Raw genomic sequence first — 16,933 nt, forward strand, 5'->3', positions numbered from 1 at the left:
AACATAAGAGAACCAGCAGTGAAAGGGGTAAAAGTTCACACTGAAAAAGGTCTTCTGTGTGTCCTTCAAGAAGTTTAAACAACATCGTCCTAAAGGAAAGACATATTGGCTTAGATGTTTCTCACAGATCAGAGCAGACTGGCAGGAGAGGCCTTGGAGGTTGTCAGTGAACGTGGTGAGCAGCTGAAGATCTGAGGATCATTGTCCTCTCACAGATGGAGTTCCATCACGGACAGGGATTCTTCCTGTTTCTCCACTGGACGGTGTACAGCAGAAAGTGCAGGGCAGATAGAGGGACACGATGGTGGTGGTGGAGGGAAAGCAAGGGCCAGGGCCACTCTGTCACTCTGTCCTCTTCCGACGAACCTCTCTCTTTAGGGCTGGTGGGTCATCACAGGTTTCTGTGAAGCAAAAACACACATGCACACACAGGCATGCAGAGGTGGGTATGCACACAGATACACACCTGCACACACAGGCACATGCACAGGTACACACACGGGTGTGCACAGAGGCACATACAAACACAGTTGTGCACATGGGTAGACACGAACTTAGATGCATGTGTGTACACACATGGGCATGTACACAGATAGGTGAACACAGAGTGTGCACACAACTACACACATACACAGGAGGGCACACAGCTACTCGCACAAACACATGGATATGTTGGTCAGAAGGCACTGGTCAACCCTCTTGGGGTTTTTTACTCAACCTCTCTCTGCCCCTGTTTCCCTAGCTGTGAACTTGGGTAGATGACACTGACCCTCAAGTGGGTTGGATGGATGGAAAGTATTTGACAATTTAAAGCTCTGAAACACAAGGAGGTATATTCTAAGTTGAAAGCATTTAGTTCCTCAAGTCCCTGCTGGCAATTTCTTATTAATCATCATCAGTCTTCTATTGGGGATGGTCATGCTCTGGCCACTGTCCAGATGGCCTCTTTCCAGGCTAAGGTAGGGCCCTGTAGGGAGTCTCTGCCCTCCGCCATGTCCCCTTACACACACGTCCCCCCTCATTTGTGGTGGCCTCATGATGGCTGTTATCAAATCCGTATGCTCCACCTCGCTGTCTGCCAACTCAAGGCTCACACATAGTCATGAACAGTCTTATCTCTGTTTTTTTCATGTGTCTCTATTGTGAGATACTTTGAAATTCTTTTTTTTTTTTTTTTTTGCTAGGAAAGACTCACCCTGAGCTAACATCTGTTGCCAATACTCCCCTTTTTTTGCTTGAGGAAGATTAGCACTGCACTAACAATCTGTGCCAATCTTCCTCTATTTTGTATGTGGGTTGCCGCCACAGCATGGCTGACGAGTGGTGTAGGTCCGCGCCCAGGATCCAAACCCACGAACCCGGGCCACTGATGCAGAGCACTCCGAGCTTAACCACTATGCCACGGGGCTGGCCCAAAAATTCTTTTAAAAAATGCAGTTCAGGGGCCAGCCCAGCGGCGTAGTGGTTAAGTTCACAAGTTTGCTTCGGCAGTCCAGGGTTTGGATCCTGGGTGTGCAGCTGCTCACCACTCATCAAGCCATGCTGAGGTGGCGTCCCATATAGAAGAACTAGAAGGAGCTACAATTAGGATATACAACTAAGTACTAGGGCTTTAGGGAGAAAAAGAAAAAGAGGAAGATGGGCAACGGATGTTAGCTCAGGGCCAATCTTCCTCAAAAAAAAAAATGCAGTTCATGGAAAGACCAAAGCAATAGCTCGGTCTTCCTGCATAGCCAAATCATCTGCTCAGACTCTCGTGACTGGTAAGAAGTTGAATTACTGCTGGATAGTGGTTGTAGCCAGCAGGCCAAGTGCTGGTGGGATGTGGGTGTGGACAGCCGTGGGGTCAGGGGTGTCTAGATCTCAATCATGGCCTGTTGTCCCTAGAGGTCAGCTGTTTCCAGCTGTCACAGTGCTGTTTTGCAAGGCAGCACCTGTGTGAGAAAAGCTGGTGCTTTGGACAGGCTCCTGTGCTGCTGACAACACGAGGGACCGTGGTGTCAGAAAAGGGTCTTCAAGATGCATGTCTGTAGGAACTGAGGCCACCACCCTGCCTGCTGCAGCCTGATATTTCCTGGGGTTTGGGAGGAGCCTGGGAAGCTCATTCTGCAGAGAGCCCTCTCCCATGTAAGTCGGGGGACAGCCTTGACCCTGGCATCTGCACATGTGGTCTGGCTGAATGACCTTTATAGCGCTGGGCAGGCTGGTGGGGAGAGTGCCCCCGAGTGTCCTCACCGTCTCATGGACTGTCCCTTCCCCCGAGTGTCCTCACCGTCTCATGGACTGTCCCCTCCCCTGAGCGTCCTCACTGTCTCATGGACTGTCCCCTTCCCTGCATGTCTTCACTGTTTCATGGACTGTCCACTCCCCTTAGCCGAGACCCACCCCGAGGTGAGCAGAGACCGACCCATCATCCGTATACTCTGGTACCTCTAAGAAATGTTTTCAACTTTTGTTCAAATCTCTTGCCGATTTTACTTTGTTAGTTTATCCCAATTTTCTTTACTCTGAAGACTTACTATCAACATGTAAATCTGACAGCTCACAGAATTTTGAAGCTGCCTCAGGAAAGGAGAGAACCTTACCGCGAAGCTGTGGTTGGCAGCCCCCTTCCTGCCGTTGGGGTTTCTCAGTGTCAGGGACCCGCGGTACACCGTTTTCCGATCAAATGAGTCGTCATCTTTGCCTGTGGGGAAAGCAGAGGGGGGTGCTTATTAATCCCAAACTTACCCCAAACAAGTGTCTTCACCTAAGAGATGTAATAAGTAGCATAAAATGGATGTGTCCCTTTATGAGAAGTTTCCACAGCATTAAATAACTTTAACAAAGCATGTACACTTTAGCAGCTGTGCAAATGAGCAGTTCAGTCTGACTCTTTCTCCTTTGCTTTGGAGCAGGCATTAAACTCCTGCCTCACGTGGCCCCAGAGATGCTCACATGGGCAAAAAAAAAAAAAAACCAATAGAAAAAGCCATCACACTAGTGTCAGGGTGTATCCGCTCCTTTCCTCTAATTCTATGCTGTGACAACGGGCCTAAGGGGTCTTGGGACTCTGACCTTCAGAACGGAGGGTCTCTCCTCCAGGCTTTGGAAGTGAAGTTGGGGCATTTGACCTCAAATCCCAGTCAACTGTGTTCATAGTCAAGGTGAGCGCACTGTGGGGGATGGGGCAGAAGCAGCCTTTCTTCACTTCATGGGTCTCAGGTGGGCCCTGCCTGACACATGGTGCCTGCTCCTGGGGGTGTGACACAGGGTGCCTGCTCCTGGGGGTGTGACACATGGCGCCTGCTCCTGGGATGTGACACATGGCGCCTGCTCCTGGGGTTGTGACACATGGCGCCTGCTCCTGGGGGTGTGACACAGGGTGCCTGCTCCTGGGGGTGTGACACATGGCGCCTGCTCCTGGGATGTGACACATGGCGCCTGCTCCTGGGGTTGTGACACATGGCGCCTGCTCCTGGGGGTGTGACACAGGGTGCCTGCTCCTGGGGGTGTGACACATGGCGCCTGCTCCTGGGATGTGACACATGGCGCCTGCTCCTGGGGTTGTGACACATGGTGCCTGCTCCTGGGGGTGTGACACAGGGCGCCTGCTCCTGGGGGTGTGACACATGGCGCCTGCTCCTGGGGGTGTGACACAGGGCGCCTGCTCCTGGGATGTGACACATGGCGCCTGCTCCTGGGATGTGACACATGGTGCCTGCTCCCGGGGGTGTGACACATGGTGCCTGCTCCCGGGGGTGTGACACAGGGCGCCTGCTCCCGGGGGTGTGACACAGGGCGCCTGCTCCCGGGGGTGTGACACATGGCGCCTGCTCCCGGGGGTGTGACACATGGCGCCTGCTCCCGGGGGTGTGACACATGGCGCCTGCTCCCGGGGGTGTGACACATGGCGCCTGCTCCCGGGGTTGTGACACAGGGTGCCTGCTCCCAGGGGTGTGACACAGGGTGCCTGCTCCTGGGGTTGTGACACATGGCGCCTGCTCCCGGGGGTGTGACACAGGGTGCCTGCTCCCAGGGGTGTGACACATGGCGCCTGCTCCTGGGGGTGTGCTGGAGCAGGTCTCCTCATTTCCCAACTCTATGTTCAGTGACGTCACGGGGTGGCTTGAAACCAGCCGCCGGGAAAGTGTTTATAGCACGGAAATTGGCAAATGTCACAAATCAGGGCTTTGCAGCTTTTGTTTTCTCTGGGAGCTGGCCCACCAGCCTCCCACTGTTTACTGTCCCATTTGGACAGGGTACGTTTTGCTAGCCTTGCTGTACGTCCCTGCTCCAGGGTGTTGATAACCCAGGGATCACAACTACCCAGCAGTGAGGACACATGTGGCCCTTCCCACCTGACACTGGGGAGTGAGGACCTGCCCGTGTGGGTCTGACCTCCGGCAGACTTGGGAGAGACCACCCTGTCACACTGAGGCTGCTCATGGGGGCAGGAGAGACAGGGGAAGGGCGAGAAGCCTCAGCCGTGCTGTTTAGACCCTGAAATGCCCGTGAGCTTCGGGGGCCTGGTGGTGAAGTATTCTGGCCTTTGACTGGGTGTGAGAGGCCTCTCGACTGGACAAATCAGTTACAGAGAGGCTCAAGGAACTCACCCCTGCTCTCCTGCCTCCTTGTGGATTTTAGCCATGAGACCTGCTGGAGACTCCCCTCCAGGGTTAGCACGTGGTACTCCAGGATCCCTACTAGGCCCTGAGCAGCCAGTCTCTCTGGCAAAGTCGCCCGTATAGCTGGTGGCCCTGAATCAGGGATTCACCTCAAAAGGCCTTGGGCACCAGCTCTGTCCCTGGACTGACCTGCATGTGTGCTGGGGACTCTGGGGTGCAGAGAGGGAGCTGGCATGGAGGGGGCTAGAAATAAGGATGTGCGAGGATGTGCCACAGTGCCCCAAGGAGGTGGGGGAGAACCTTGGTGGGGAGGCATCCTGCTTGGCCTGGCAGGACTTCAAAGGGCAGAGGTGGGTGGAAAAGGGAGCAAGTTGTGTTCTGGGCAGAAGGCACAGCCCAGGCAAATGACAGAGGCACGTGTTCGCCTGGAGCACCCTGAAACCAGCGTCTGCTTGAGAAGTGTGTGCTGTCCAACGGGAAGGAAAGTGCATCCATGGGCAGGTGGACAGGCTGGGCTTCAGGGTGTGGCAAATGGTACGAGTCTGAGCTAAGAAATCCCACTTCATTCTGCAGGCAGTTGGGAGCCAACAATTGCTTGTGAGCAGATGAAGGACATGAAGAGAGCTCCCTATTGGGACCCTGGCTCTGTTGGAGTTGGGACGAGGGGGTGATGAGGGCAAAGCTCTCAGACACAGGATAACAGGATAACAGGAGACACCACAATGGCACAAGGGCCTGAAATAGCTCAACAGGGGAGGGACCGACCCTGAACTGGGAAAGGGGCCGCTTCCCTCTGGTGGCCAGAGGCCGGGCTGCAAGTTGAGCAGTGGACGAGTACACAGACTCCTGGACAGCCCGGCCGTGTGCTGTGGAGGCAGCTGGGCCTTACATCCCGTCCGTCCAGGACAAAGCTGATATCCTCGTCACACCGACACATCAAGGAAGGCTCAATTATGTTCTGTGCTTCGTGTAAGAAGGTCGGGAGCTGTGCACCGTATTCGGACAACTTACATAGAAAATCATGGAAAACACCACCACCTTTGCATGCCTACAGCAGCAAATTCCAGTTATCTGGAGCACTACTCACTGGCATCGTCCCTGAGGGTGGCTGGAGCGGCACCGGGGGTGTCCTTCGGGCGTCAGGGGCACGAGGTGCTGTGTCCCACAGATTACGTGGGAATACACAGCCCTGACCGGCATTTGCACGCCCCTGAGCTCCTCTCCCAGGCTGTGAGGCTGAGGGAAGTGGCTGACTCTTACCTTGACTTTTAGGGGAATTACTGAACTTCCTCTTCAGCAGGTAGGGCACAGCCATGACCTAGAAGAAAGAAACGTCTCTGGGCTTCGCTACATGGTTGTAATTTTTAGGAACACTGGGAGCTGATTTTGGATTTCTCATCATTCTTCCAGATTCTAATCAATCAGGTCAACTGTCTTCTGTTCTTTAGCAATGTCTGAACTTTAACAATATTAAAATGCATGTTAGCAATCAATTAAGCACCAAGTGCCAGAATATAAAAGAGAAGTTTAGCTGTTGGATAACTGCCAACTTTGGGTGGCATGGTGGAAAGAGGAAAAATTTCAGCCTCTCAGACATGGGTTCAAATCCTAGTGTGACCCCCTACCACCAGGACATGGACGGTTTACATATCCTCTCCGAACTCAGTCTCCTGAACTGGAAAATGGGCCAGTAGCCCCCTTTACAGGGATGTTGGAAGATTAATTGTACCTAACACAATTCCCAGCTCCCCATGGCTGTTGGTCCCTAGGCCTTCCTTCCCTCGCACTTTCCTGTTAACAACCTCTCTACAGTGGGATAATTCATTCTCTGCTTTGCTTCTTTCAGGGTGAAGAGAGAGCAAAATGGCCTAACTGCCCCAAAAACCTTCCCAGCTCTGGCCCCGTAGGATCTGCCTGGCTTGTTTAGTGGGCTGTACCCGGATGGCAGCTGCTGGGCCTCCCGGACGAGTCAGGGAGCACCACGGCTCCAAGGAGAGGGTGCGAGGTCAGCGCCAGCAGGCCTGGCGGAGACCTCTCTGTCACGTGTGGTCTGTGTGACCTTGATCAAGCGTGTCAATCTCCCTGAGCATCAGTTTGTCCTCAGCACGACAGGGTTACTATCAATGCCTGTTCACTAGGGTTTGCACACATCAAATGGAAGGATGGAAAAAAAATACTGTTTTTGACCATAAAGAGCTATCTACTGTTGTTCTGATAAGCAGAAGTGATGAGATGTTTGTTAGAGCTCACAGGGGGCATCAGGCAGGACCTGGAACAGAAGCCACTCCTTCTGGGGCTCTGGGAGCGGCATCAACAACCCTACTCCTAACCTCACTGCCTACACCCAGGAGATCTCCCCCCGCCCAGGCGGGCTCTTCCTCTGTGCACCGCAGCTGTTAGCGGTGCCACCATCTTCCTGAGAGGCAGGCTCTGAGTGTTCCGCCCACATCCCCCCAGGTCCCTGTGCCATGTCGTGCACGCTGGCTCCCGTGCTTTCCCTCCTGCAGCAGCACCTGCGTCTCCTAGATGGAGGCCTGTCCCCAGGCCGCTGGGGCCCGCTGTGCCTGCACAGCGCAGGGCAGAAGAGCCTGGGAATTACGTCGTCCGTGACTGATGGCATGGAGGGGCTACCTGGTGCCTGAACAGGACAACTCCAGGGTGACACACTGTCTCCAGAGCTTCCTGTCACCCTGAGCTGGTCACCCTGCACAGGGTTTGCCAAGGTCAGATGCTTGCCTGCCTGCTTCCCTCTCTGTCCACCTTCCCACCCCCCCCTGCTGGGTTTTCCTGGATTTCCCCCGGCAAACACTTTTACACCACCCCTCGTCTCAGTGTGCACCTCAGAGGAAATCAACCTTCGAGACTTGCCGAGTCCCCACTGCTCCACGGACTTGTCACACTTCTGGAAAAGCTGTGCCGACTTTTCACCCTTTGTCCAGCCTCTAGAGGTTGGATGAACAGCACATACCTTGACCTCATCCGACAGGTCTGCATTTGGATCCTTAGGCCTCTGGCCAATTTTCCCAACAAGTCGGGGAAGAAATATCTGGAGGACGAGGAAGAAGTCTGTACGTTATTACTGCCTTGTTCGACCTCCAGCCACAGGGTGGGCCAGCAGGACATCAGGATGGACGTTCTCTTTAAACACGTGGTCAGGAATGCTGGGAAGGTACCTCAGCCCTCCCAAATGCACCCCTCCAGCGCTCTGGGACTAGGGCTGCCAGGTTTAGCAAATTAAACTCTAGAACACCCAGTTAGCTCTGAATTTCAGAGAAACAACAAATAATTTTTTAGTGTAAGTATGTCCGAAGTGCTGCATGGGATAACCTCATACTAGAAAATTATTCGTTTTTTATATGCAATTCAAATTTAACAGGGCATCCTGTAATTTACCTGGCACCCCTATCTGGGACTCTCCAGGGAGTATCTTTCATTTTTCTGCCCGATTTCCTCACCCGGCTGATTTTGTCTGCAGATCCCGACTTGAGTAAGGAGAGAAGGACGTTGGTCTGTGGTGGGGCAGGCCCCTTCCCACGCCCCTCCCCAGCCATCTATGCTAGTCACACCCATCTTAGCCACACACGGTTGTTTATGGAGCCTGCCAACCTGAGATGTTACCATTCAGGTGGCTTCTTTTGGACTAAGCTGTGTGTGTGTGTGCGTGCATGTGGATGTGTTTCAAATTCTCACGGTAGGAGCCGAGGGCCCCCTCATAAGGCACCTTCCTCAGTTAAAACAACAACAACAATAAATGAAAGGAATCCCAGCCCGGCACAGTTCACTGATTGGCTCTTAGGAAACCGCAGCTGCGGTTCAAGCAGAAGAGAGGCGGCCGGCCGGAGCCCTTGGTTTCAGGCCCACGGGTGTCCCTGTGCTCCTGGCTGGGTCTTGGGGCACGACCTCCCCGGGGCGCTGTGGCCACTCTGCTCACCGGGAGGTTGGACTTCCTCCGCGGCTTTCCCGAGGGCCTGACGGTGAGCCCCGCCGCTTGCAAGGCTGCGATCCTGCACTCGATGTCCGAAACCTGGGGGAACGACAGACAGACAGATGTCACTCCATGTCCCATCTCAACGTCGCAGGGCTGAAAGAACACCTGCCCCTGATTCACCCATTTTCGTATGTTTCCCCTTAAGATTGGGGTCCTAACCAGACCCACTTCCTGGGGGTCCTATTTTCATTCATCTTCTGTGGCTGTTGGGGAGGGGGCTGGGTGTTCCTTGCAGTTCACCCCCAGGTGGGAGGAGCGGGGGCTCTGTTCATTTTCTGGAGGTGCATGGAAGTCTGGCCCCCATCAGGGATGGAAGGAGGGGTAGTGACTGGAGGAGAGCTGCAGGTTGAAGCGTCTGGAAACAGAAACCAGGCCCCATCATCCCCGTTCAGATCCCTCCAATGGCTCCCCAAATTCTTCTCTGTGGCCCTTAGGGCTCTCTGGAATCTTCCCTCCTCTCAGACCTGCCTCCCACTCTCCCTCTCACTCCCTCTGCTCCAGTGTCAGGGTTTTACTGCTGATCCCTGAACACACCAAGTTCTGCACCACCTCAGGGCCTTTGCATGTGCCGCCTTCTTGTAATGTTCCTTCCTGACCAACTTGTCTAAGCAGCCCACCCTGAACACCCTCCTGGGTTACCCTCACTTCCTGTCTACACAGCTCTCTTCATGAACTGAAATGATCTCCTTGGTCTTTGGTTTGCCGTCCGTCTCCTCCCACTAAAAACTCAAGCTCCACGAAGGCAGGGCTCAGGCTAAGATGTTCATATCTATTGTGGTCTACACAATGCCTGCCATGTTCCAGGAGTTTGAAAATTGTTTGCCAGGCAAGAAGGAATACATGACTGCAAAGTCCTCAGGCTGGCTTGCTCCCCTGCACGTGCACAGCTCTAGTGACGGGTCCCTTCCTCCTCGGGGACTGATGAGCACTTGCCAATGAGCACAGAAGTGAGAACGGGCAGCGGGAGCTGGCCCTCCCGCAGTCTGAGGGGCAGACCCTTCTTCTCTCTGGGTCCCCAGGGGGAGGGCAGAGCAGAGTCCAGTCACTCTGGCTGTCCCTGGGAGGCCCCGGCTCTGTCCCCTGGCCTTGGTACACTACCGACAGACCCCCACCCAAACTTAAGCCCTGGACCCATGCTGGGGCTCACTGGATGACACTCAGGTCAGAGCCTGCTTCTGGGCCCTGGGGCTGTCCTAAAATCTAAGCCTGTTTCTGGAGAAGCCCTTCCTCATGGGACAGGGAGTGGTAAGTGTCAGCATCTTTCTCCAGTGGCTGAAAACCCTGTCTGTGCCTCACCAAGACAAATGGGAAAAGGGCAGAGGTTGGGGACAGGTGGTGGTGGGACGGGTGATTCTCCCAGAGACCCCCAAGCTCCTGTCCTGGAGCTGATGGGGTGGGCTCTGTGTGAGCCCTTCAGGGGACCATCCACTGCTGCCAGACTCTTGGGGCCCTGCTGTTGTCTATCCTGGGGAACCACCTGCTCCCTGGGGCCACTGGAGCTACCTCGCTCTCCGCCTGCTGGACCTCGGAGGCCGTCATGGCCACTCTGTCCTCCAGCTCTGACAGCTCCTCGTCCATGGTCCTGCTGGGCTGCATGGGGTCCTGAGGGCCCCGAGGGGTCATTTCCTGTCGGTACGTTTGTCCAGCAGCTGTGCACACCTGGGAAAGGGAAACACCAAATGTGACCACCAGTGGGAGACGCAGGGCTCTCACCAACATGGGCCCCAGCCTCACAATGCTCTTTTCTCTTAATTCCTGGAGCTGGTCGGCCCGCTGGTTGGCCTGCTGGTCGGCCCGCTGGTCAGCCAGGGAGTGGGCAGCTGTGTGGCTCTTGTCATGGGCTGTCAGCACCCGTCAGGGGTTGGCTTCCAGCCCCAGGGCGGGCCGGTGATCTAGTTACAAACCACTGGCCACTGGACTGTTAATCCTCGGCCCTACCTCTGCCTGTGTCCTGCTGAGACTGCTAGAGTGGCCTCACCTTCGGGGCCACCTCGAGGAGGTCCTCGACGGAGGTGCTCCCGTCCAGCTCTGCCCCTTCATCATTGCCCTCCTCCTCCTCGGACGAGGTCCCCTGGGCACTGACGTGGCTGGTCAACTCCTCCAGCTTTCTCCTTAGAGTCGCCTCTTCTATGTCGGCATCCGTGGGCGTGCTGGCAGCTAGACACTGAAATGAGTGGATCTGCATTCAGTTGGTCATCTGTGCTTGGAGGCGGAACTCTGGGAGGCGGCCTGTCCCCGAGCGCACCTGAGGCTCCTGCTGGATCTGCGGCCTCCATCCACTCTCCACACGAGCTCGCCCAAAGTGCCCATGCCGGGCCGGTCCCAGCCCTACAGAACCAGGCCCTGCAGGGGGGCCATCCCGGTGATCCTGACGGCACCCGGGGCTCTCTAAGACCCACCGTTCTTGAACAAGACATTGAGCTTCCCTTGGTGGACATTTTCACAATGGGAGGACAATTCCCTCTGCCCTTAATTCCGGTGCCCAAGCCTTTTTCTAGAGCATTAGCACCTCTAAGGTGCCAAACCAAGACCACAGCCCCGGGCTGTTTGCATCTGGCCAACTGAGGCTAATGGGGTGTTGATGGCTCAGGTCTCTGGGTTTTTTCTGCCCTCTCCCTGTGTTAAGACTGTAGTATACAATGGCCCTGTGACCTCAGCCCCACCTAGAAATTCTGCATCAGCTTAGGGCTCTGGGGAGTGTCCTGAACTTGCATAATGACAATGGCATTCTCTCCACAGTTCATGGGTGTCTACGTGTCCACCGTCTCACATGAGCCTCATGTCGGCTTTGCAATGGTGCTGGCGCTCCCAGACGCCTGCTCAAAGAGGACTGAGAAGCGCCCACGGGAACAGTGTACTCGTGACTTTTGGAAAACTGTAGATAGAGCTATGAGAACCGGCGGTGATGTCTTCTGTGACGCAGTAGTGACATCCTTCACAACAGATCCCTTCCTGAATCTAGATGTTTGTCACCCTGGGTGAACCTGTTCCCTCGTCCTAGATGAGGTTTATATAACCCAGAACCTCTGTTTATTTGCCTTGGTTAGTAACAAACTCAGAGCGAAACTGAGTGCTCATCTCTGGCCAGTCTCCCAGCCCAGAGTTGAGCTATGTCTCTGCTTTTTGAAACTATTTTTCTGTGCTGTATTTTTCGGTCATAAATTTTGTAGGTGGTATTATAACTTCAGCTGGAGTTGGAGCATAAACAGGGTCAGGAAAAAAGGGAATTAACAGCTAAAACACCACCTGCTTGGAGGGAGGAGTCCTTCCTTTATGCCAGTCTGTTACCCTTATTCCTCGGGTGGGGAGGGGGAGGCGTGGACCCCTGATATCTCTGCCTGGTGTCACTCAGCAAGAAGCAGAGTAGGCACGGGCTGCGGCCGGCTCTGGTGGCCACGCCCATTCACACTCTGGACAGCGGTTCACTGGGCAGCTATGTCTGCCTGTGAACAAGAGCTTATGTGAAGGGATTTAGTGCACTGGCTCCGAGAAGCTACCAGAGTTATGAGATAAAAACAAAAAAATGGCAAAATTATCCCGATCTCCTTTTATAGCCAATATAAAGTTATGGTGGGTGATGAGATGAAAACATACTCCCTGACTCAGCTGAGGGCAGTTCCATCCTTGAAAGCTCCCTCAGGGGGCCGGCCTGGTGGTGCAAGTGGTTAAGTGCGCGTGCTCTGCTGCGGCGGCCCGGGGTTCGCCGGTTCGGATCCCGGGAGCACACCGCCGCACTGCTTGGCAAGCCATGCTGTGGCAGCGTCCCATATAAAGTGGAGGAAGATGTGCACGGATGTTAGCCCAGGGCCAGTCTTCCTCAGCAATAAAAGAGGAGGATTGGCAGATGTTAGCACAGGGCTGATCTCCTCACAAAAAAAAAAAAAAAGCTCGCTCAGGCCCAAAATCTTGGAGTCATCTGCCTCTCTCTTTCTCTCGTCCTGAACACCCATCCCCATTGGCTCTGGCTTGAAAAGGTACGCAGGTCCGGCCCTGCTTGGTTCAACCGCCACCTTCTGTGGCCTGGACATCATAACGGCCTCTTAACTGGCCTTCCATCTCCATGGCCTGGTCTCAGTATAACAGGGAGAGGGATTCTCGAAACATCAGCCAGTAACAGCCCTCCTCACTCAAACCTCCCCATCCGTCCCAGAGTACAAGGCAGAGTCCAGCAGTGGCCTCCGAGGGGTCTGACCACCTCCCCTACCCCCACCCGCTGCTCCCACCTCTGCCCGGGGCCTCCACCCCACGCCGTGGGGCTGCTCCTGTGCCTCCTCCAGCTCTTTGGGCGGATGCACCTCTAGTGAGGTGCCCCTGCCCCTGCCCCACTCAGCCCCCTTCCTCGGTTTATTTTCCTCTGCCTTCCTCCACTTCTGACCTATGATTGGTTGCTTATTGCCTGTATACTAGGAGGTAAGCCCCCTGAGCACACGTGTCCCATCTGTTTACTTCACTGCCATCTTCCCAGCCCAGGAACCAGCGCCTGGCACGAGGCAGCACCTCAACATCGCTGGCTCTTCCCAGGTGGCAGATCACATGCCGACTTAATGACAGAGCCACCAAGACAGAGAGTTCACTCATTCGCCTGTTCATTCATTCACTCATTGGCTGTCTTTCAATGGCTTTCTCTGGCCCACAAGGCAGCCTTGAGAGTAGGAGGTGAGAGCCCCGCCGGGCTGCCCCCCGAGAGCTGGAACGCCTCCTCATCGTCCCTTCCTTCCAGGAGCGGGTCACCGGTTGACGCTGGAGCGCTGCTGGAAGGAGAGGCTTCACCACCAGGAAGCCACTCACACTGACGGTACCCGCCAGGCCAGCTTCCGTCCCCCTTGGCCCCGAGCGCTCCTGGCAAGGGGAGGGCAGTTTCGCCAGCATTGAATTTTCTCTGTGAATGGAACCTTCTGAGGCAGACCTGCAGGCCTCATAGAACGGATGCTCAGGGGCCAGCTAGAGAGAGCCGATAAGGAAGCGACATGTTTTTCTGCGAAGTTCTTCTAGAGATCCCAATCTTCTGATGAAGCTCAGGAATTGAATCTCCTCAGAGGCCCCAATGGGTGGGCAGAACCATGGTGACGTTCAGTGGGTGCATTCTATTGGGTCTGATGGGAACAAAACTTTCTCGCAGAGCGAATGGGATTGAGAAACTGCGGAGTCTCCAGGGGAAATGGGAGCCTGATGCTGCCAACAGCCAGGACACAGGGGAGCTAATGGGGGTGGGGGTGGAGATTTATGAGCCATCGTTAGAGGAAGGTGCTGTCTCTACCTTGTAAGTAAGTAAATAAATTCACACGTTCAGACACACACATGCATGCACACATGTCCAACACGTGCGTATGTATACAAACATACGACAACATATACATGTGATGGCAACTGGCCAGCATGACAGGATACAGCCAGGGTGACCAAGCTGTCCAGCTTTCAGCCCTGAAAGTGGCCTGTCCCAGGAACCCATCGGTCCTGGGAAAACCAGGATGTTGGCTGCCCTGGTGATGCTGGTGCGGGAGGCCCACTCCATCAGGGTCGACAGCCTTACTGTGCCGAAGGCCTCTGTGGGGTCCAGCCCTTGACCGGTCTGGAGGGTGGTCCTGCGAGCAGCAGTACTTATGCAGACTGTGTGAGCAGCCTGCAGACAGGCCCTGTGCTGAGTGGATCTCTCTGATTTAATTGGGCCCAGGGCTGTGACTTTTATCAGGAAAAGGCCGCAGTGAGGAGGTCCAGTGAGAACCAGAGCGAGGGGCTCAGTCAGGCACAGCCTTTCCTCTCTCGCCAGTCCAGTCCGGGGTGGGGTGCTGACCACAGGGACAGGCAGGCCGCAGGAGAACTGTCTTGGGTGCCGTGCTGCTGAGGGGCATCAGCAGGTGGAGGAGGAGGGGGGAGTTGGCGGGAAGAGGGTGGAGGAGGTGGGCGACAGATGTCTGGGTGCCGGCTGGAGGCAGAGCCGGGCTGGCGGGATCTGGGTCAGCATCCAGCAGGATGTGGGGGGAGCCTGGGGGCTGGGGACAAGCTCTGGGGTCCTGTGGGGCCACAGGGCCTGCATTGGGGGCCACCTGACACAGACTCAGGCAGGGAGGGCCCATCCTGAAGCAACCCGAGGGGCAGAGCGCCTCTCCCCAAACCTCTCGGTGTTCCAGTGTGTGCTCCCTGCAAGCGACGGGCTCTGGACTCCCACCCACAAGAGCGTGGGCCTCAGTTTCCTCATCTAAGAACCAGGAATGAAATTATGGCAAATGGTTGGCCTGGCCCTGCCGACCCATAGAGCACGTTAGAAAAGAGCACCCCAACATTAAAGGCGGCTGTGGTTTTGCTGGGTGCGTGGCACATGGGCTGGACCTCAGTTCCCGTCTGCCAGAGCCCTGCCCAGGGGTAACCCTCATGGTCCAATGCGAGGCCTCCCGCTCTGCTCCTCACCCCTGCCCAGCCCCAGCTTCAGTGATTCTCCAGAGCCCTGGCCCCAACAGAGCCAAGCAGCTGCAAGCCTAGGGTGCTGCAGAGAGGTGCCTGGTGCTGGGACCATGACTGTGGCTCAGCCAGAATGGGGGCCTGGGTCTGAGCAATGCTGCCCCCCACCCCACTGCACCCCCGGCTGTCTGTCTCTCAGACACGTGCACACACGCACACACCTGCATTAGGCCAGGGGCCCATAAGGCTGTCCTGGTGTGCTGAGCATATATCACAAGCATGGTGTGGAAGGAGACCCCACCCCGCTTTGGTGGCCTGGACCCCCAGAGGCTGTAGGACCAAGTGAGGTTCCCTGGGTTCTTCATCACCCTGACTTCCCAGCCCTTCTCTGGTTACATCTGCTCTGAAGGCCGTTACACCTGCACTCCTGCCGAGTTCTCTTGCACCTTTTGCTGGACCCACAGATGCCCAAGTTCAAGGCACGGCGGCCCACAAGGGGCCTGGACAGGGCAGACAACCCCCATTTGGGCTGTGTGGTGGAAACCCACCCAGCTCTCTGAGCACCACACGGGAAGCTCGAGCTTACAATCTGGGAAACCTCAAGAGATTCTTCCTTGCAAAGCCAGTGTTGGTGCCTCAACTTCCTTTAACAAAGAGGCTTCAGGGCCCTTTCTCCTTGCCTCACTGGGACCTGCCTGGCCTGGGTGTTACCTTGGCTGAGGGAGGCATGATTGTGTTCTCCAGGTGGGTCAGCAGACATTCCACGGCTGACATGCGCTTATTCAGCTCAAAGATCTGCAGCAGAGGGAGAGAAACAGTGGCGGGAGGATGCAGGCCACTCCCATCAGCAGGACCCGGCACCCACGACCTCAGAAGTACCAAATTCCCAAGCAGAGGGAGGAAAGGTAAGGCCATCACCCATGATGTGACCTGGGAAGGGTGACCGTGAAGCCCATTTTCTGTCACCAAGGGTCTGGAACACCAAGCAAAAGCTGGGGGCAGTACGAGAAGAGGGGGCATAGGAGCGGGGGGATGAATAAAGTAGGAGAGGTGACAAGTTCAGCCAGACAAGAAAGCTGAATCTGAAAGGCCTACGATGTGTCATGACTGTGGGGCAGTTATTGTCACCGCCATCCTGATCGGCACAGGAAGGTGCGAATTACACCAGGTTGATAAACTATAAGCCATTAGCTGGCCAGAGCCTTGGGTCACTGTGGGCCAGGTGACAACCTAAAGTGACTAAAAGTACTACTTCCTCCTCATCCCTTGAGTCACCAGGCTCTTGAGTCACCAGAGTCTATTAGCTCCCAGACCGGGACACGAGAAAATCGATTCTTCTTCAGTTTTCATCCAAGCCCAGCAGATGCCTCTCTCTTGCCATTATCTCCTTTGTGGCTCACCTTGTTTTAAGAGAGGGAGACGGCAGAGTGCTAAGATGCTCTTGCATTGTTCGGTAGGTAATTAGTTTGATCTTCACAGCACCAAGGGCTTTGAGTGGGCAAATCTGCCCAAAGCAGAACATAAACTGAGAAACGTCGACAGGAGGGTTTCCGTGGGGAGGGGCCCGTTGCCCTCGCCTCGAGTGGCCGCTGGTAATTGAGACCCTCCTCTTGGTTGCACTCGGCATCTTCAGAGGCAGCGATCAATACCCCTAGGGAGAGGGCTCTGCAGACAGCCTTTGTCTCCTGAGGAGCACAGTGTGCGTGGAACACGTGGCCACCACTTCAGACCCGGAGTGGAAGAGCCCCACCCAACCAGTGCCCGACACCGTCATTGTGAATTGTCACCTCCAGAGAGAAGAGGAAGGAAAAACATCCCACGATGAGAACCTGGGATGTTCTCATCTGGGGTTGGAGGAGGGGCAGGATCTGAGGGGGCAGCATGGAGCCAAGGACAGGTCAGCAGGTCTTGGGCCAGGAGGTGAGCTACGGGGCTCAGTGCT

At 55.4% G+C, this 16,933-nt stretch overlaps 1 protein-coding gene across 2 annotated transcripts in view; it reads right to left on the reverse strand.

Moving 5' to 3' along the window:
- Nucleotides 1-374: 374 nt before the first annotated feature.
- Nucleotides 375-16,933, reverse strand: part of MLPH (melanophilin) — a 52,314-nt gene continuing 35,755 nt past the window's right edge. The window contains exons 8-15 of one of the 2 annotated variants that reach the window (XM_087424520.1): nucleotides 15,703-15,786; nucleotides 10,574-10,759; nucleotides 10,099-10,254; nucleotides 8,539-8,631; nucleotides 7,576-7,653; nucleotides 5,868-5,925; nucleotides 2,586-2,686; nucleotides 375-401 (exon numbers count right to left, since the gene is read on the reverse strand). In XM_087424520.1, coding sequence (XP_087280646.1) covers nucleotides 375-401; nucleotides 2,586-2,686; nucleotides 5,868-5,925; nucleotides 7,576-7,653; nucleotides 8,539-8,631; nucleotides 10,099-10,254; nucleotides 10,574-10,759; nucleotides 15,703-15,786 — 783 coding nt within the window. The remainder of the gene's footprint in view (nucleotides 402-2,585; nucleotides 2,687-5,867; nucleotides 5,926-7,575; nucleotides 7,654-8,538; nucleotides 8,632-10,098; nucleotides 10,255-10,573; nucleotides 10,760-15,702; nucleotides 15,787-16,933) is intronic. The other variant, XM_087424521.1, reaches the window with a different exon arrangement.

Source organism: Ceratotherium simum, chromosome 37, assembly GCF_057802395.1.
Source record: "Ceratotherium simum simum isolate JZ-2026a chromosome 37, ASM5780239v1, whole genome shotgun sequence".
Classification (NCBI taxonomy): Eukaryota; Metazoa; Chordata; class Mammalia; order Perissodactyla; family Rhinocerotidae; genus Ceratotherium; species Ceratotherium simum.